The sequence below is a fragment of the Panthera tigris genome, chromosome B2, assembly GCF_018350195.1.
Source record: "Panthera tigris isolate Pti1 chromosome B2, P.tigris_Pti1_mat1.1, whole genome shotgun sequence".
Lineage (NCBI taxonomy): Eukaryota > Metazoa > Chordata > Mammalia > Carnivora > Felidae > Panthera > Panthera tigris.
This window is the reverse complement of record NC_056664.1, coordinates 50317120-50338834: the sequence shown is the minus strand read 5'-3', so window position 1 is coordinate 50338834 and position 21715 is coordinate 50317120. Positions and strand designations below refer to the sequence as shown.

At 39.6% G+C, this 21715-nt stretch overlaps 1 protein-coding gene across 1 annotated transcript in view; it reads right to left on the bottom strand.

Moving 5' to 3' along the window:
* Positions 1 to 14832: 14832 nt before the first annotated feature.
* The window catches only part of FBXO9 (F-box protein 9), a 46381-nt gene continuing 39498 nt past the window's right edge, over positions 14833 to 21715 (bottom strand). The window contains exon 13 of the mRNA XM_015543551.1: positions 14833 to 15438. Coding sequence (XP_015399037.1) covers positions 15330 to 15438 — 109 coding nt within the window. The 3' untranslated portion in view covers positions 14833 to 15329. The remainder of the gene's footprint in view (positions 15439 to 21715) is intronic.

Below are 21715 nucleotides of genomic sequence, written 5' to 3'. Positions count from 1 at the left end.
CTATGAGCAACCTTACCTTGACAATAATAGCCGGATCTACAGGCTCCTAGTAGTCTTCTTTAACATATCTATTCTCCCTCCCCCCAAACTTAAAAGTATGTAATCGGTCGCTCCTCACAATCAGAAGAACATCTCCTTCAGCCTATAGGGGTCCTGTCCCCATGACATAATAAAAGCACATGTTTGCACCTTAAGATGTCTCAAGAATTCTTTCTTAACCATTGCGCTCCATGGCCCCACCTCAATAACTGCTAGGATAGAGACATTATGGGGGATTTAGGAAACACAGGAAGGGGTATGTTCTGGTAGAGTCTCAGAATCTATCACAGAGTTGCTGAGCCCAAAGTTAAGAGGGCATTCATCAGCTCCATGATGGGCTCATTGACCTCTGCCGCCAGTTGCTCAAGTGGAGAAGCTGTGGGGATTGAGCTCAGCCCAGATCACCCTCTTGCTCTCATTGTTTTACCATGTGCCTATCCATTAGTGTAGCCCCCCCACCCCCTGCCTCAGGTAGGTATTGAGCATTTGAAATACAGCTAATTGGAACTGAGATATGTGGCAAATGTAAATTATATTGCAGATTTCAGAAATTAATAAAAAACAAAGTGTAAAAAAATTCCATTAATGTTTTTGTATTACATGTAGAAATGATACTATTTTGGATATATTGAATTAAAGTATACTATTGAAATTAATTTTACTTGTTTCTTTTTATTTATTTTTTTTTTGTTAGTGTTGCTCTAGAAAACTTAAAATTATATGGGGCTGGCTCGGTCAGTTGAGCGTCTGACTCTTGATTTTGGCTCAGGTCATGATCCCAGGGTCGTGGGATCCCAGGCTCAGCGAGGAGCCTGCTTGGGATTCTCTCTCTCTCACTCTTCCTCTGCCCCTCCTCTCTCTTGCTCTCTGTCTAAAATAATAAAAAACTTAAAATTATATATATATATATATATATGTATATATATATAGTTTAATTATATTTAGTTTATATATATAGTTTATATATATATAGTTTAATTATATATATATAGTTTAATTATATATATATATATATATATATATATATATATAGTTTAAATTATACTTGAATTAGGCAATACTAGTCTAAGTCATTGGTTCAACTCCAGTGGGAATTCTAGCATGTTTGAGTTTTGATGTGAGTCCTTTAGAACTGGGCTCCTGGCTCTGCTACAAGTAGGTGTTCTGGAGTCAGGCTTACTTCACTACTCAGTAGCTAGGGTAAGCTTGAAGAAGTTTAAATAAACTCTTTTAATGTCAGGGTTCTTAAAATTTTTAAAGTGGGAACAGTAATACCTACGAATTATGAGCATAAACATGATAACCCCTATCAACCAAAGCTTTTTGCTCCATACCTAACATATTTAAGTTCTTAAGAAAATTAAAAAAAAAAATTTTTTTAACGTTTATTTATTTTTGAGACAGAGAGAGAGCATGAACAGGGGAGAGGCACAGAGAGAGGGAGACACAGAATCTGAAACAGGCTCCAGGCTCTGAGCTGTCAGCACAGAGCCCGATGCAGGGCTTGAACTCACAGACCGTGAGATCATGACCTGAGCCAAAGTCGGACGCTTAACCGACTGAGCCACCCAGGTGCCCCTTAAGAAAATTTTTAATGTTTATTTTTGAGAGAGATAGAGCATGAGTTGGGGAGGGGCAGAAGGAGAGAGGGAGACAGAGGATCAGAAGGAGGCTCTGTGCTGACAGCAAAGAGCCCAATGCAGGGATTGAACTCCCAAACCATGAGATCATGACCTAAGCCAAAGTCAGATGCTTAAGCAACTGAGCCACCCAGGTGCCCCTAAGCTCTAAAAATTTTTAAACAGCTTTACTGAGGCTTCATTTACAAATAATATTCTTAATACTCTTAGTGAACAATATTAAGACTAAAATTTTATCTAGTGCTTCCTACTGTTAAGCCCTTTGTATGAATTCCCTCTAATTTGTGCGAATTCTACTTTTACCACCTTAGGCAAACCAGGTCACCTTGCTAGATCCCCATTTCCTCGCCTCTACACTGGGATGATCAATAAATGATTTCTAAGATCAATTCCAGGTTGTTCTTATTTCCTGGTTCTATTTCTTCTTTCATCTCCCGAAGATGTGTAATTTTGGTTTGTTTTTAAAATTTTCTTCTACTACCCATACTTTTCTGTTTCCTCTGTGTTCCTTTTCTCTGTTGAGTAAGTTTGCTTCTCTATCTTTTGTGTTAGACTTTCCCTTCACATGTCTGGTCTCCCCGGCTTGTCCGTTGATATTTGAGAATGAGACACTGAATGCTAACTGGAATCTCTGTGTGTTGGGTGGGGTGTGGAGGGTGGTGTTGACTGAGCAGTGAGGGATGAACATATTTTGTTGAGGCAGCTCAGTGTCAGTATCTATAGGTCTTCATATGGAGGATATTTATCAAAGAGGAAGCCTCCACATTCCTGCTTGATGGGGGTAAGCCTGGTAATTTGAATTCTAGGGGCTAACTAGGGATCCTTCCTGCCAGGTCAAACCGTTTCAGTGTGCTGCTTTACCTTCCATTGGAGGTCAGTTGAGTTGGTTTGCTCTTTTTAGCTTCCCCTACTTCCAGCCAAGGTCTCGAGTCTCTGTGGAACAACAGCAGTAATAATAGTACATACAATGGCTGCCACTTTAAGTACCAACTCCATCAGGCATTGTCTTAAGTGATTAACATGGAGTGTATCATTTATTCCCCTCCACTCTCTGGGTAGGTACTATTTTTTGTTCGGATATGGAGAGTTTAAGTGGCTTGCTCAAGGTCACAAAGCCATGGATCTAACACTTCTACCCGGAGCCCATGCTCAAAGCCACTATGTCATTTGTCCACCTGCTTTCTATTTCCCAAATACTACCCTCTCTTGTCCATTGATGGTGCCTCTCCTGTTCTCCTTGTCTTTGAAATGTATGCTTTATTTCCTTACTGTCACTTTAGGAGGGTTTCAGAAAAGAGTGGGGACAAATGTGCAGGTTCATTCATCATATATAACCAGAGACGGAAATCCCTTTTTGGATATAGGCAGCTATCATAATTGGTCACACTGACTGATGGATGGCCAGTGTGAGACTAAGGCCAAACCTGCTGTCCCAGCTTCTGCTTCTGACCCCAATTAGACTTTGTAGCCACAGACGCCTCAGGGAGCCCTGGCTCATATATATATTGGTATCATGGTCAAGTTATCTGGAACTGTTGCTGACAGAATCCGCCACTGAGGAAATGATTGCTAGGTTGCAAGATTCAGAGCATGAGACCATCAGCTAAAGAAGACAGAACTGGAAGTATTTTACTGTGGGAGTGAAAAAGCACACATATATATTAGAGGCCAGAACAATTAACACCAAAAGGTAAATAGTAGATTTTGTTGGGTGATGTGACTATAGGTGATTTATATTTTTGTCTTTGTGTTCATCTATTTTCCAGATTTTTATGCTGCATGTGTTATTTAACAAGAAATGATTAAGATATTTAAACACATTCTCCCTTTGATTTAGCATTTCTACTTCTTGGAAGTATCCTAAGGAAATAATTAAGGATGTGTGTTAAGATTTAGCCACAGGAATGTTCATTCCAGAAACATTTATACCAGCATTAAGTTAGAAAACAGAAATGTTTAAGGGGAGATTAAAGTTGGATTATATAGCCATTAAGAATATATAATGAAATGTACATGATATTACTACGTGAAGAAAGCAAGCCTACAAAGCATTATGTACAATACAGTCCCAGTTTTTTATTGAAGTATATTTAAGATACAATGATATATTAGTTTCAGGTATACAGCATTGACTCAACAGTTCTATACATTACTCAGCACTCACTGTGGTAAGTGTAGTCCCTCACCATCTGTCACCTTTTGATATTATTACAATACTATTGACTATATTCCCTATGCTGTACTTTTCATCTCCATGAGTGGTTTATAACTGGAAGTTTGTACCTCTTAATCCCCTTTATCTATTTTACTCAAACCCCTCCCCCCACTTACCTCCCCTGTGGCATCCACCAGTTCTCTGTATTTAAGAATCTTTCTCGTTTGTTGGCTGGTTTGGCTTTTTTTGTTGTTGTTGTTTATCTGTTTTGTTTTTTTAGATTCCATATATGAGTGAAATCATATAGTATTTGTCTATCTCTGACTTATTTCACGTATCATAATAACCTCGGGTTCATCCATGTTGTGGCAAAGGATTAGATGCCATTCTTTTTTATGGCTGAGTAATATTCCATCATGTGTCTATAACACTTCTTTATTATCCATTAATCTATTGACAGACTCCAGTTGCTTCCACATCTTGTCTATTAAAAACAATGCTGCAGGGGCAAATGAGTGGCTCAGTCGATTAAGTGTCTGAGTCTTGATTTCGGCTCGGGTTATGGTATCACGGTTCATGAGATTGAGCTCCACCTTGGGTTCTGTGCTGACAGCATAAAGCCTGCTTGGGATTCTCTCCCACTCTCTCTCTCTTCCCCTCAACCTCCCCCACTCTCATGCACTCACATGCTCTCTCTCAAAATAAACAAATAAAAACTTAATGCTGCAGTAAACCTAGAGGTGCATATATCTTTTCTAATTAGTGTTTTTGTTTTCATTGGGTAAATATCCAGTGGTAAAGTCATTGGATTATATGACATTTCTATTTTTAATTTTTTAAGAAACCTCCGTGCTGTTTTCCACAGGGGCTGCACCAATTTGCATTCCCATCAACAGTTCATGGGGGTTCCCTTTTCTTCACATTCTTGTCAACACTTGTTTCTTGTCTTTTGGATTATAGCCATCTGACTGGTGTGAGGGGATATCTCATTGTGGTTTTGATTTGTATTTCCCTGATGATGAGTAATGCTGAGCATCTTTTCATGTGTCTGGTGGCCATCTCTATGTCTTCTTTGGAGAAATGTCTATTCAGGAAGATCCTCTGCCCATTGTCTAACTGGATTATTTGGGTTTTTTTGGTGTTGAGTTTTAAAAGTTGTATATATATTTTGGATATGAACCCTTTACCTGATATATCATTTTCAAATCTCTTCTCCCATCCCATAGGTTGCCTTTTTGTTTTGTTGATGGATCCCTTTGCTGTGCAAAAGCTTTTTAGTTTGATGTAGTTCCATCAGGTTATTTTTTGCTTTTCACCCCCTTGGCTGAGAAGACATATTTAGAAAAATGTTGCAAGACTGATGTCAAAGAAATTACTGCCTGTTTTCTTCTAGGATTTTTATAGTTTCATGTCTCACATTTAGGTCCTTAATCCAGGTTGAGTTTATTTTTGTGTGTGGTGTGAGAAAGTTGTCTACTTTCATTCTTTTGCATGTGGCTGTCCAGTTGTCCCAGCACCATTTATTGAAAAGACTGTCTTTTCCCATTGTATATTCTTGCCTCCTTTGTCATAGACTAATTGAACATAAAAGTATGGGTTTATTTCTGGGCTCTTTATTCTGTTCCACTGGTCTGTGTGTCTACTTTTGTGCCAGTACAATATTGCTTTGATTATTACAGCTTTGTAGTAGATCTTGAAATCTGGGGTTGTGATACTTACATCTTTGTTCTTCTTTTCATGATTGCTTTGGCTATTTGGAGTCTTCTTTGGTTCCATACAAATTTTAGAATTATTTGTTCTAGTTCTGTGAAAAATACTGTTGGTATTTTGATAGGAATTTCATTGAATCTATAGATTTCTTTGGGTAGTATGAACATTTCAACAATACTAATTCTTCTAATCCATGAGCATGGGATATCTTTCCATTTGTGTCATCTTTAATTTCTTTCATCAGTGCTTTACAGTTTTCAGAGTACAGGACTTTTACCTCCTTGGTTAAGCTTATTCCTAGGTATTTTATTATTTTGGGTGTAGTTGTGAATTAAATTGTTTTCTTAATTTCTCTTTCTGTTACTTCATTATTAGTATATGGAAACACAAGCAATTTCTGTGTGTTAATTTTGTATCCTGCAACTTTACTGAATTCATTTATTAACTCTAATAGTTATTTGGTGGAGTCTTTTGTTTTTTTTTTTATGTATAGTATCATATCATGTGCAAATAGTGACAGTTTCTGTTGTTGTCATTTTAAATAGTGACAGTTTCACTTCTTCTTTGTCAATTTAGATGACTCCTTTTTTCTTTTTCTTGTCTGATTGCTATGCTAGGACTTTAAGTACTATGCTGGATAAAAGTACCAAGGGTGAATGTCCTTGTCTTGTTCCTGTTCTTAGAGAAAAAGCTCTCATTTTTCACTATTGAACATGATGTTAACTTTGGGTTTGTTACATGTGGCCTTTATTATGTTGAGATGTGTTACCTCTAAACCCACTTTCGTGAGAGTTTTTATCATAAACAGATGTCGAATTTTGTCAAATGCTTTTTCTGCATCCACTGAGATGATCATGTGGTTTCATTCTTGGTTTTGTTGATGTTGTGTATCACGTTGATTAATTTGTGAATATTGAACCATCTTTGCATCCCCAGAATAAATCCCATTTGATCATGGTGAAAGATCCATTTAACGTATTGTCGAATGTGGTTTGCTAATATTTTGCTGGGGATTTTTGCATCTATGTTCATCAGGGATATTGGCTTTAATTTTCTATTTTTTTTTTAGTGTCTTTGGTTTTGGTTCTAGGGTAATGCTGGCCTCATAGAATGCATTTGGAAGCTTTTCTTTCTTCTTCTTTTTTTTTCAATAGTTTGAGGAGAATAAATGTTAACTCTCCCTTAAATGTTTGGTAGAATTCACTTGTGGATCCATTTAGTCCTGGACTTTTGTTTGTTGGGAACTTTTTGATAACCAATTCAATTTCATTACTGATAACCAGCCTGTTTAGATTTCCTATTTCTTCCTGATTCAATTTTGGAAGATTGTATGTTTCTAGGAATTTATCCATTTCTTCTAAGTTTTCCAATTTGTTGGCATATAATTTTTCATAGTAGTGTCACAATCCTTTGTATTTCTGTGGTGTCAGTTTTACCTTCCCTCTTTTGTTTCTGAATTCATTTTTTTTGTATCCTCTCTTTTTCTTGATGAATCTAGCTAAAGGTTTTTCAATTTTGTTTCTTTTGAAAGAGCCAGCTCTTGGTTTCATTGATCTTTTCTATTGTTTGTTTGTTTGTTAATTTAATTTTATTTTTTAATAAATTTTCATTTTTTAAATTTTTAAAAAAATTTTTTTTAACGTTTATTTATTTTTGAGACAAAGAAAGACAGAGCATGAACAGGGGAGGAGCAGAGAGAGAGGGAGACACAGAATCTGAAACAGGCTCCAGGCTCTGAGCTGTCAGCACAGAGCCCGACGTGGGGCTCGAACTCACGGACCGTGAGATCATGACCTGAGCCGAAGTCGGACGCTTAACCGACCAAGCCACCCAGGCGCCCCTCATTTTTTAAATTTTTAATGTTTTTTATTTATTTTTGAGAGAGAGATTGAAAAAGACAGACAGCATGAGCAGGGGAGGGGCAGAGAGAGAGGGAGACACAGAATTTGAAGACAGGCTCCAGGCTCTGAGCTGTCAGCACAGAGCCCATCACGGGTCTGGAACTCATGAACCATGAGATCATGACCTGAGCAGAAGTCAGACACTTAACTGACTGAGCCACCCAGGCACCCCTGTTTTTTTTAATTTTAGAGAGAGAGCACGTGTGAACAGGGGAGAGGGACAGAGAGGGAGAGAGAGAGAGAATCTTAAGCAGACTCCACACCCAGCATCACGCCCAATGCGGGGCTCAACCCCATGACCCCAAGATCATGACCTGAGCCAAAATTAAGAGTTGGAGGTTCAACTGACTGAGCCACCCAGATGCCCCTCTGTTGTTTGTTTTTTTGTTCTCTATTTCATGTACTTCTGCTCTGATCTTTATTATTCTCTTCCTTCTACTAACCCTGGGTTTTGTTTATTCTCCCTTTTCTAGTTCCTTTAGGTATGAAGTTAGATTGAGATTTTTCTTGTTTCTTTTTGCCCTTTAAAATTTTTTTATGTTTATTTTTGAGAAAGAGAGCAAGACAGAGTGCAAGTGGGGGAGGGGGGCAGAAAGAGTAGGAGACACAGAATCTGAAGCATGCTCTAGGCTCTGAGCTGACAGCATAGAGCCTGATGTGGGGCTCAAACCCACAAACTGTAAGATCATACCTGAGCTAAAGTCAGATGCTTAACCAACTGAGCCACACAGGAGCCCCAGATTTTTCTTGTTTCTTGAGGTAAGCCTGTATCACTATAAATTTTTCTCTTATAACTGCTTTAACAAAGATTTTGGAGAGTTGTGTTTTCATTTTCATTTTTCACTGGGTATTTTTTAAATTTCCTCTTTGATATTTTCATTGGCTATTGGCTATTTAGTAGCATGTTGTTCAGTCTCCATGTATTTGTGCCTTTTTAAAAAAAAAAAAGTTTTTTTTTAAGACAGTATCTTTAGCAAATGGTGCTGGGAGAACTGGACAGCAACGTGCAGAAGAATGAAACTAGACCACTTTCTTACATCATACACAAAAATAAACTCAAAATGGATGAAAGACCTAGATGTGAGACAGGAAACCATCAAAACCCTAGAGAAGAAAGCAGGGCAACAACCTCTTTGACCTCAGCCGCGGCAATTTCTTACTCGACCATATCCAAAGGCAAGGGATTTAAAAGCAAAAATGAATTATTGGGACCTCATCAAGATAAAAAGCTTCTGCACTGTGAAGGAAACAATCAACAAAACTAAAAGGCAACCAATGGAATGGGATAGGATATTTGCAAATGACATATCAGATAAAGGGCTAGTATCTAGAATCTATAAAGAACTCACCAAACTCAATACCCGAAAAACAAATAATCCAGTGAAGAAATGGGCAGAAGACATGTATAGATACTTTTCCAAAGAAGACATCCAGATGACCAACAAACACAAGAAAAGATGCTCAAAGTTACTCATCATCAGGGAAATACAAATCAAAACCACAATGAGCTACCACCTCACACCAGTCAGAGTGGCTAAAATTAACAACTCAAGAAACAACAGATGCTGGCAAGGATGTGGAGAAATGGGAACCCTCTTGCACTGTTGGTAAGAATGCAACCTGGTGCAGCCTGCAATGGTGTGGAGGTTCCTCAAAAAATTAAAAATAGATCTACCCCATGACCCAGCATTAGCACTCCTAGGAATTTACCCAAGGGATACAGGAGTGCTGATGCATAGGGGCACTTGTACCCCAATGTTTATAGCAGCACTTTCAACAATAGCCAAATTATGGAAAGAGTTAAATGCCCATCAAATGATGAATGGATAAAGAAGATGTGGTTTATATATACAATGGAACACTACTTGGCAATGAGAAAGAATGAAATCATGCCATTTACAGCAACGTGGATAGCACTGGAAGGTATTATGCTGAGTGAAATAAGTCAGAAAAGGACAGATATCATATGTTTTCCCTCATACGTGGATCTTGAGCATCTTAACAGAAGACCATGGGGGAAGGGAAGGGGTAAAAATAGTTAAAAACAGAGAGGGAGGGAGGCAAACCACAAGAGACTCTTAAATACAGAGAACAAACTGAGGGTGGACGGTGGGGAGAGGAGAAAATGGGTGATGGGCATTGAGGAGGGTACCTGTTGGGATGAGCACTGGGTGTTGTATGTAAGCCAATTTGACAACAAATTATATTAAAAAATAAAAAAATAAAAATAAAAGGTTTTTTTAGTGTTTATCATTTTTGAAAGACAGAGACAGAGCCTGAAAGGGGGGGGGGGGGGCGGGCAGAGAGAGAGGGAGACACAGGATCTGAAGCAGACTCCAGGCTCTGAGCTGTCATCACAGAGCCCAACATGGTGCTCGAACCCACGAACCGTGAGATCATGACCTGAGCTGAAGTCGGATGCTTAACCGACTGAGCCACCCAGGCACACCTGTGTTTGTTTTTTAATTTTTTTCTTGTGATTCATTTCTTGCAATTCATTATGTTATATGAAAAGATGTATATGAGGGGCTCTCTCTGCTGTCAGCATGGAGCTCGCTTCAGAGCTCTTTCTCTCTCTGCCCCTCCCCTACTTGTGTGCACACATCTCTCTCTCTCTCAGAAATAAACATTAAAATGTTTTAAAAAGATGCATACAGTTTCAATCTTCTGAAACTTATTTACTTAATTAAATTTTTATTTTAGAGCACTTGAGTGGGGGAGAAGGGCAGAGGGAGGGAGGGAGAGGGAGAGACCGAGAGAGAGAGAGAGAGAGAGAGAGAGAGAGAGAGAGAGAATCCTAAGCAGGGTCCACACTCAGCACAGAGTTTAACACAGAGCTCTATTCCACTACCCTGGGATCATGACCTGAGCCCAAATCAAGAGTCAGACATTCAACAGACTTAGCCACCCACGCACTTCAGTCTACTTAAATTTATTAAGACTTGTTTTGTGACCCAACATGTGACCTATCCTGGAGAATGGTCCATGTGCACTTGAAAAGAACATGTATTCTATTGGTATTGGATGGAATGTACATCTCTGTTAAGGCCTTCTGGTTTAATGTGTCATTCAAAGACACTGTTTCCTTATTGATTTTCTGCTGGATGCTCTAGCCATTGAAGTAAGTGGAGTGTTAAAGCCCCATACTTTTATTATATTACTGTCAGTTTCTCCCTTTATTTCTGTTGACATTTCCATTATGTACTTAGGTGCTCCAATGTGGGGTGGACAGTTATTCACAATTGTTCTATCTTCTTGTTGGAAGAGCCCTTTATCATTATGTAATAATGCCCTTCTTTGTCTCTTGTTACAAAGTAATTTTGTCTGATCTAAGTATTGTTACATTGATTCCTGCCTCCCCATCCACTTCTATTTACATATATTTTTCCATGCTTTCACTTTCAGTCTGTATGTGTCTTTAGTTATAAAGTGAATCTTTTGTAGGCAACATATAGATGGGTCTTTTTTTTTTTTTTTTAATCCATTTAGTCACTCTGTTTCTTTTGATTGGAGCATTCAGTCTTTTTCCATGGAATTATTGATAAGTATGAACTTATATTATTATTATTGTTATTGTTATTAATTTGCAGGTACTTTCTGTTCCTTTATTCTTCTCTTGCTCTCTTTCCTTGTGGTTTGATGGCTTACTTTAGTGTTATGCTTGGGTTCCTTTCTCTTTTTTGTGTATCTATGATATGGTTTGATTCGTGGTTACCATTTCATTCATATATAATGTCTCATGTGTACATCAATTTATATTATGTTAATGGTCACTTAAATTCAAGCACATTCTAAATTTTTATTTGTGTATCCCCTGAATTTTGTGTAAATAACCAATTTTACTACTTTTTGTTTTAAACTCCATACTGACTTTATAAGTGATTTTATCTATTACCTTTACTGCATGCTTTAACAGTGAATTTTTTTTTCTTTCATCATTTCCTTCTAGCTATGGCCTTTTCTTTCCAAAGGATTCTCTTTAATGTTTCTTGTCAGGATATTCTAGTGATGATGTATTCCTTTACCTTTTGTTTGGGAAGTTCTTTCTCTCTCCTTTTATTCTAAGTGATGGCCTGCTAGATAGAATATTCTCAGTTACAAGGTTTTGTTTTTTTTCCTTTCAGCACTTTGAATATATCATTCTACTCCCTTCTGGCCTGCAAAGTTGCTGCTGAAAACCAGCTGATAGCCTTACAGGGTTTCTCTTGTATGTAATTTTTTTTTCTTGCTGCTTTTGAAATTCTCTCTTTATCATTACTTTTTGCCATTTTAATTATTATGTGTCTTGGTGTGGACCTCCTGGTTCATCTTTTTTTTTTTTTTTATGTTTATTCATTTGTTTTTGAGAGACAGAGTGGAGCACAAGCAAGGGAGGGGCAGAAAGAGAGGGAGAGAGAGAGGATCTGAAGCGCTGCACTGGGAACACAGAGTCTGATGCGGGGCTTGAACCCACGAGCCACAGGATCATGACCTGAGCCAAAGTCAGATACTTAACCGACTGAGCCACCCACGTGCCCCTCCTGGGTTCATCTTGCAAGGGGCTCTCTGTCTTTCCTGGACCTGGAAGTCTGTTTCCCTCTCCAGATTAGGTAAGTTTTCAGCTATTATTTCTTCAAGTAAATTTTGTCGCCTTCTCTTTCTTCTCCTTCTGGGATCCCTATAATGCAAATGTTATTATATTTGATGATGTTGAGTTCCCTTAACCTATTCTCATTTTTTATTTTTTTTTTATTTATTGATTCTGTTTAGCTTGGTTGCTTTCCATTACCACCTTCCAATTACTGATATGTTCTGCATTCTCTAATCTGCTGTCAGTTCCCGCTGGTGTAATTTTTATTTTGGTTATTGAATTCCTCATCTCTGGTTCTTTTTTATATTTTTCTTCTTTTTGTTTAAGTTCTTCCTGAGTTTGTCTGCTCTTTTCTCAAGTCTAATGAGTATCTGTATGACCATTACTTTGAATTTTTTATCAGGCATATTGCTTATCTGTGTCATTTAGTGCTTTTGCTGTGATTTCCTACTATTCTTTCCTTTCAGCCATATTCCTCTGCCTCCCCATTTTATCTTAGTCTTTGTGTTTATGGATTAGGGACGTCAGCTGTGTCACCTGGTCTTCATAGTAGTGGCCTTGTGTAGAAGATGTCTTGTGGGGTCCTGGAGCACAGTGTCCCCAGTCACCAAAACCAGGTGCTCCAGGGGTGCCCCTTGTGGGGGCTGAGTGCACTGTGCTGTCGTGGCTGAGTGGTGTTTACCTTCTCCTAGTCAGCAGCAATGAGCCACTTTGCCGTGGGCACACGGCAGAGTTTGGTTCTTGCACTGTTGAGGGGCCTAATACCGGTTTGGGACTTGCAGGTGATGTGCTCAGTAATCAGACCAGGTGTCTGCATTCAGCCTTTCTGCTGCGGCTGCGGGCCCTCAGAAGGCCGGGTTTTCTCCCTGTGGTCCACAGAGGCTCTCATTCACCAGCAGGGCCGGACGTCAGAATAAATGTCTGCAGTTCATCCATCTGCTGCAGCTACGGGTGCACCAAGCAGCAGCGCTTTTGCCTTGCACAGCCAGCCAAAAGGCTCTGCTAATGGAACTGTAGGCACACCGGCATGTGGGGTTCTCTCTCCCTCTCCCCGTGCCAAGAGTCACTTTCGAGTGGTGCCAGTCCCTGCCAGAGCTGCTTCGGTGGGCACCTGCTGAGGCAAGAGGGTTAGGTGATGCAAGGTTTGCAGGGGAATTCAATTCAGGGGTGGCACACAGGGGGCCAGTGAGGTAGGTGGGGAGTTAGTGCTGGTTCCCACCAGTGTCTATCTAGTCTAGGGGAGGGAGAGCCCCTAGCACTCCTACCTTGTCCTCCACTAAGGTGTGAGAAGGGGGCTGTGGAGGAAACACAAGAGGGAGAGAAGCTGTCTCCACAGTTAGTTCTTAGGCCAGATTCCCTAGAAGGGCATCTGGACATCTGAGCAGTTCAAGCAGGATATAAATGCAATTTCTGGAAAATGTTTTGATTTTTTAGGAGTCGACATACTGCTCTGTCAGCTTTCCATAGTATTATTGGTTTGTCCAAATAGAGCAAAGGAAGGACATTCCTGAAGTTGAAAGGCTTCTGCGACAGGACTTGCAGAGAATAGGAAGAAAAGGTTACACAGCAAAAATTCCTCCTGGTTAGTTTTCTTTGGGTGGTAGGATTGCTTTTTGATTCTCTGTATATATTTTTTTATTTTAATTTTTGTTTTAATAAAGCACAGGAGCAGGGGAGAGGGGGCAGAGGGAGAGAATCTTAGGCAGGCTCCACACTCAGTGCAGAGCCTCACATGGGGCTGATTCCTACAACCCTGGGATCTGACCTGAGCCAAAATCCAGAATTGAACACTCAACTGACGGAGCCACCCAGGTGCCCCATTGTTTGTACATTCTAATATTCTCACAATACAGGTATATTGCTTTTATATTGAAAACCTATGTACATAAAATTTGAAAAAATAGTATTTTCAGCTTCAAGGTAAATACGTAAAAGTTGCTTTAGTGGTCACCAGAGGGAAGCTTTGAACTTGGTATCCACTGGCTATATGCAGCAGGTCTTCTAATCCAGGCATGGGTGGCAAAGCAGAATCGACTCCCACTCTCCTTAGGAATCTATTTTTCTAGCTCTATTTGATTACGTCCAAATCAGATGTCCTCTTAACCTGTATGTCAAAACTAGTAGTCACATCATAAAGAGCTGCCTTCTCTAAGGCATTTTGCTTCTCTCCCTCTTTTCTACCTTGAGGAAAACATCATTTCTCAGATTGTTACACAAAGCCAACCTAAGCAGAAGTCTCTTCTCACACACACGCTGGATGCTTGGTTTTCATCTTTAACATAACACATAGTAACTTTCTCCCACACCGAATTGTAGGAACTTGGGAAGCATCTCTTAATGTCAACATGAACTTGAAAGCAACTGGCTGCAGATGCTGATTTCTGAAAGGACGGGAGTCTTCAACCCCAGCTGTGTCTGAATGTCCAACAACAAAGCTGATTCCAGGAGAGTTCTGCCACACACAAACTCTGAGACCACACAGCAATGGCACCATCATCAGGGAGGTAACACAGCACAGTGGCTGACTCTCTCCCCACTTTAATTCTGGACAGAGTTGGGTGTGGGTTGATATGATCATCTGCTGCTCTTTTAGGAACAAAGGTGCCCAGCTGAGTTTGTTGAAGGGCTCCAGGCCAGAGTTCAGTCTTTCTCAATGTCACACATCTGTAAGGTGCCTAGATGAGGCTGGAGTATGGAGAGTGACAATCTGTGGCCACATACGGAGACCACAGATACAAGGAGGCAGATTCCTAGACCTTCGCTGGCTACCCAGGGCTATGTTTTATTCCAACATTTAAAAAAGGCCATCTAAATACATTTTCTTGAAAGAAATGTTTATTATGTTTATTGGTCAAACAGTTTCAAACAAATCCAGAACAAGTTTTCACATTTTGAGCCTTTAGTGCAGAGAGACTATGTCATGCGTGAAAGAAATGCTGGTCCAGTGGAGCCCTTCCCTGATGCAATTAATATTGGGATGATCAGGCAGAAAGAGAATTATGTGACAGAGCTCTGCTCAGAAATCCTCTTGAAAAAGAACAGGATTTAAAGCTCATTTTAAGGTTTGTCACAACATAAATGTGCTTAAACAACTTGTAATCTCAACTTCTTAATTTCAAAACAAAATACCCCAGGTATCAACTATCCCTTTAAATAAAAAAAATAATCAATTTATACTCTTCTTAAAAGAACTCTAACAATGTAAAATAAGTTCCAATTCCATATATATATATATGTACATTTATAACTTAGGTGCTCTTTTGCTCTATATACTTTGATTCATGCAACAGTGACAGAGGACTGGACGGGAGGCCCTAGAGAGGCCTCTCCGAGAAAGCAGTGTAGCTCCTCACTCTGGCGAAGAACAAAGGGGTGTACATCTTGTCAATCTCAAAAGCAGTGACTGCAGTCTCACCAGTTGATCTGCAAGAAAGCACAAAAACACCAGTTACAAGGAAGTTGCAACTTATTTAAAATCCTTCCATCTTTATAGGGGAGGGCTTATCTTATATTTTAGTATTTTTAATTCATCTCAGTAAATTCTACATAACAGAGGCATGATAAAAGAAAACCACAGGCCCCAAATGGTGTCACTTAGACCGAGTTCCCAAACCAGGGCCTAATACATAAGCGAAATGCAATTTCAAATCAGTCAGGAATTTTATGATGGGCGCCCATGCGTCTGCCACATGGGCCCTCTCCATCCCCCAGAGGACGAGGTAATCTGCATGGGAAGACTCCCTGCTCTTTCCCTCTAAGTGAAAGCAGCATTGCCTGGGACAAGCCTTTTCCTTTGTTAATAACCTTCTTGTCCCCACCCTCCTACAAAAACCTTCCATTTTGTGCAACTCCTCCGACCTCCCCTCTACTTGTTAGATGGGATGCTGCCCAATTCGTAACTTATTTAAATAAAGCCAATTAGACATTTAAAGTGTACTTGGTTGAATTTTTGTCATTTAACACATTTGGTGGCAGCAACAGGATCCCAGGTGAATTTCCAGCAGCACTTGGGGACAATGAGAAACAGGTATGGTACCTGTGACCCTTTGAGTTCACTGCCTTTCTCACCATTTTCAGGGCTGTGGGTAAGTTCCTCTCAGTTCTGAGTTTTTTGTTGTTGATGTTCAAGCTCCCCATCTAGCTGGTTTTCCTTTACAGGGCAGGTCAGCTTGAGGTAGCAGAAGGGTCTGCCTGAGCCAAGCCCCTAGCCTTGCAGACCGCAATTTCCTGGTAGAAAAGCAAGGTTCCTCAGGAATTGGTGGTGGTGTGCACAGGGCCTTCTTACAGGCCGAAACACTGAGGTGCACGTTTGCCAGGATGGTTTTGTGCAGAAAAGGCTATCAATAGTGGGGATCTTGGAGGCCAAAAAGCCGCACGAATTGGTGGGTATGGGTGGAGCATTTAAAGGCTGTTAGAGGGCTCCCCACCTCAAGAAGTCTCCTGGGATAGAAGTTGGTCATGGAACAGGTTAGACAGGCACTAGGTCACCTACCAACCTCAAGAAACCTTCCAGGCAACAAAGTAGACTGTAAAACACACAGTTCCCAACCCCATGGTGCATCCCTTTTAGGTGTTGTTTCAACTTGGAGAAACCCAAAGTCCTAGCTAATGGGATCCTTAAATCCTAATAAGTCAAGCGTGCCATGTTCCAGCACACCTGCTTATTCCCTAAGAACTCTAGTCCCAGAAGTTTTAGATATCCAGCAAAAATGGCAAAATCCTCCTAAGCTTGTTTTGTATCTGAGGAACTTGGCTTGGTAACCATCAGGTTGGGTGCCCCAAAAGGCAGCTGAACACAAATGTGGGTTAACTCCGTGGCTAGGGTCCTACCAAACTGCCGCCAGCCCTCAGAGGAATTACAACCTAGAACTACAATGGCCAGTATGGGGAACATGCCTATTAGATAAGATCATTTAAGAAGTACACTTGCAAGCAAGGGTTTCCAAATTAAACAGGATGGGAGACCTGTTTTCTGGCATGCAGAGGCTTTCAAAAGGTTTTAAAATTCCAAAATAGTTTCACTGAAAGATTTTATCACAGGAAGTTAATGAAAAATTAAACACAGAAAAGGTAACTATCTAAAACAAGACTTTTAAGACTGACATGACTCCTACTGCTTCCTCTCTGTCTTCCTTTGGGTACTCACTCTAGTCTGAATTTTTTCTTCCACTCTGAGAAGGCTAATAAAACCATAAACAAAATTCTGCCAAGTTAATGGCCTTACAGGTTCCCTGTTATCTACCTTCAATATCTACCTTCAAAGAAGGGCCCTCATGTGAACCTCTCTGAGTTGATGAAGCTGAGGGATTTTTCTCATAAGCTGCTACATTATTCTTTAAACAGTCAAGGGTAAACTGGCAGATACAGATACAGATCTTGCCAAAGTGATCCTAGAAAAACTGGCAGAAGCCAGCAAAAGGTGAAAATTCTTACTGGAACCAGCTCTTCCAAATCTGTCTGCCCAATTAAAGAGAAAATAAAATCACACTGTCCCTTCCCTTCTAAATCCAGACCCATTGGTTATTGATCCCTTCTCTCCCAGGGACGGCTATTGCCGCCTTGCTGGTCTTGTTTTGTGTAACTGGTCTTGGTTTTCTGCCTGCCTGGAACATACAGGTTGTTGGTTCTTTCTTTTGGCCATCACTGTGAGTGGTTCTAGATTTGGGAAAGTTGATATCCCCTGCACTCTCTTTGGTGACCCATCTTACACCCGAGGGAGGCTGTTCAGTATTGCCAAAAATACTTAGAATTATGTACCGAGAGGGGAAAAAAAGCAAATTGAGGGCACTGTAGTTGGATAGATGGAGTAACCTATGATTTCATTTAAATTACAATCCAATTCTTTGAAGAACTGAAAGCAACTGGTCCTGATGTTACAAATCTTTACAAAACCAGAAATGTAGCTCTATAGGCAATCATGAGTTCACCTATGCCTCTAGCAATCCCCAAACTTGCCCTGTTTATCTCAAACAGCTTGTACATTATTGGCCTTAAGAAACCGAAGTTCCTCTAAAAGGAGCTTGCATTTTCCCCTGTACCTTTTAAATCTAAATGTTCAATGTTCTACCTGGTCTTCTCCAGAAGCTCTTTAGTCCATCTCGTTAAAATGAAAATTTAAGGGAGATAATTCTTATCAAGAAAAAAATAAAACAGAAAGATTTTTTGGAATTTTAATTACCAAGGACAAGCACAAAACTTAATATCCAAAGACAGATATTAAAAAAAAAAAAGCTTTACCCCCTAACCGGGTAACCTTAACCTATTCATCATCTACCAGAAAAACAAACTCACATCCAACTTTCATTAACTAGTAAATCCTGTACTGATTTCATAGCAGAAATTTCAAAACCAGCTCTAAGTCCCTGAGCCTGTCTGTTCACATGTGTCTACAAGTGTGTTATGTGTTACTTTCTATCTCCGCATGGTATTGCTAAAATGAATTTCTAAAAAAGCTCTACGTAGTTGGTTTGAAGGCAAGTGCCTGTAAGGATGGGTAGTCTGAAACTCAGAAAGAAACCCAAATGTTTAAGTTCACAGGTTTTGGGAAAATATTTGATACAAAAACTAGATTATGGTTGATGGCTTAATTAAAACAAACATGTTTTTAGTTATCAACATTAAATATAAAACTTACTCTACCTGAGTTTACTAGCTATTTTAAGTTCACGTTCTCTCTTATAAGATGTAGCCACACAAAACATAATAGCTTAGGATAATGGCTGACTTTAATGTCTAATGTTTAATAAAGTTCTTGTAGGTAATCTAAACATAATTCAGGATATTTCAAAAATAAAGACAAAAGTTTACAAATGAGCTTTTCAGCAATATTTTCCCTAAGTTTTTTATTTTTTATTTGGATAGTCTAAAACCTTGAAGTTTTACTGAGTTAGGTTAAATAAGTTAAAGTCATTAAATATGTAGGTCATTTCTAAATAAGAGAAAATTCTAAAACATTAATTAGTAAACATAGGCTTATCTACTTTTGGCTTCCTATTACAGAGAAACAAAAAGATATTTAAACAAGCTAATGCTACATTAAAAAATTTAAAAAGGTACATGCTTATAGAAATTCTAAAATATATTCATAAATATGCAAATTAAAAAAATCTAAGCTCACTTCTTAGTTTTCACTAGAAATTAAGGTTTCATAAGGGTTAAGAATTCTAATATACATAATTAAAGCCACTAAAAATAATTAGGGAAACATCTGTATATGCCAGGAAAAGTAGGATGTGTTTTTAGTAACAAAAGGTATGAGAAATGGAGATGTGTTTTTTGTTGAGGAAAAAGAAGTTTTATCCTAAAATGAAGCTGGTTGTTTAAAGGGAAAAAAAAATTTTAAAAAGGACAAAAAGTGTACAAAGAAGTGGTGGGGCCCTTGGGTAGCTCAGTCAGTTAAGCGTCCAACTTGGGCTTAGGTCATGATCTCACAGTTCATGGGTTCAAGCCCCGCGTCGGGCTCTGTGCTGACAGCTCAGAGCCTATAGCCTGCTTCGGATTCTGTGTCTCCTCTTCTCTCTGCCCCTCCCCTGCTCCTGCTATGTCTCTCTCTCTCTCTCAAAAATAAATAAAAAACATTAAAAAAAAAAAAGTTTGTAAAAGGTTTGCAGAAAGAATCTTTGAAAAAGAATTTTAATGTGTGGTCAAGCTGGTTAAGATTAAAACTTATTTTAAAAAATAAGTTTTAGGGGTGCCTGGGTGGCACAGTCAGTTGAGTGTCCAACTTGATTTCGGCTCAGGTCATGATCCCAGGCTTGTGGGATCAAGCCCCCTGTCGGGCTCCACTCTGAGTGTGGAGCCTGCTTGGGAGTCTCTCTCCCCCTCTGCCCCTCTGTTCTCATGCTCTCTCCCTTACATAAAAACTAAATAAGTTTTAACACCAAAATAAGATGGTGCAAAATTAGAGTCTGGCTTTCTGTTAAGAAAAACAAAGTTTTCTTGGACTTTGGTCTGCTTTTGATAAGTTGCAAAAATGTCTTTACCTTTTAAATATTAAGTTTCATAATGATTTGTAATCCTATTTAGGCAAGTGCTTTAAAACCCTTTTTAAATATTTTTGAAAAACTTCCAAAGGACCTGTTAAACTAATGAGGCTTACTTAGTATGTAAATTACATGGAAAGCATTGTCAAATGAGTTAACACTAAGCCTTCTCTATGTTTGTAAAATTGTGGCACATATGGATAAAGTCTACTCTGCTTCCATAAAAATGGCCCCTCATCACGAGACTCTTGTCATCCTGATGTCCTTGTGACATGGCAGCAGCCTGCTTCTAAACTGGAGAAATGGAGCTGAGTAAGCAATGACTGCAAATGAAACCAACACTTGGGCTATGGGAAACCCAAGATGGCCTCGTTCTTTCTGGCTCCCTGGCAAATCCCATTTTTTTTTTTTTTTAAGTTTATCTATTTATTTTGAGAGGAAGACAGCAAAAGCGAAGGAGGAGCAGAGAGAAAGAAACAGAATCCCAAGCAGGCTCTGCGCTGTCAGCACGGAGCCTGATGCAGGGCTCAAGCCCACAGACTGTGAGATCATGACCTGAGCCGAGATCAAGAGTTGGACACTTACCTGACTGCACCACCCAGGTGCCCCACAAATCCCATTTTTCAATTGTTGCATTCCTACCACAGGACATTTAAAAAGACTCAAATTATAAACAGACATTGATAGACTGGTTTTGTAATTTTATAGATGTTTATCAGCAATATTTGACCTGACTGGTCACCACCACTCCCCTCCTCCCAAAAATCTACTTTTGTTCCCAGAAGCCTTAAACCTCCACCCTCTGGACTCAGAATACTTGCAGCTGGACTTCATTCAGTTGCCACTTAGTATGGGTTATCAAGAAATGTGTTTTTGTTATTATATGGGTGGTTTCTAGATGGGTCATGACTGCTGTAAGACAGATGCCCTCGCAGGAAAAAATAAGTAACATTAAAAAATGTGTTTCCCATTTGGGGTATACCTTCCACTTCATCTCCAGTGATCAAAGCAGCCATTTCACCTGACTAATCATACGAGCCTTAATGAAAACCCTACAAACTTCTTGGAATTCTTAATGAAACCTTACAAACTTCTTGGAATTCTATTAGTACACAACCTTCTGCTGAACCCCTGTTGTCTCATGCTCATATAACCAGCTACTACAAGTCTCTAATGTCTTGTGTTCAAGCCTGACATCAAAAGGTTCAAGAAGCTTCTGGATCCCAGTTCAGAGAAACCTGTTGATCACAGTTTAGAGCTTGGTGACTACATAAACGTCAGAGGAAAACAACCCTCCAGCCCCACTGGAAAAGGACCTTACCAGGAGTACCAGGTGCTCCTGACCACTGACCCTGCTCCAAAACTAAAAAGTATTAAGCCCTGCGTACACATCACACAATTAGAGAAGGCTCCACCTGACACCTGGTCCTGTACAGATGCTGGAGACCTCTGTATCAAATTGACAAGGAAAAGACGTAGCTGACATCAAGGTAGACTCCTTCCTTCCCAGATGATGGATCAACACCTCATATGCTAACTAAACGTAAACGCCTTTCTCCTCTTCGCCTTTCCTTCACTCTGGCATTGGCCTGGAAAGTTAACACCCTCATCTGTATCTCCTAGGCCATTGCTAAGGGAGATGGGGTGTATAACCTCTGGAATTTCTCTAAATTTACACTGTTGAATTAAAGAAGACCTATGAAGAGACATTCATGATT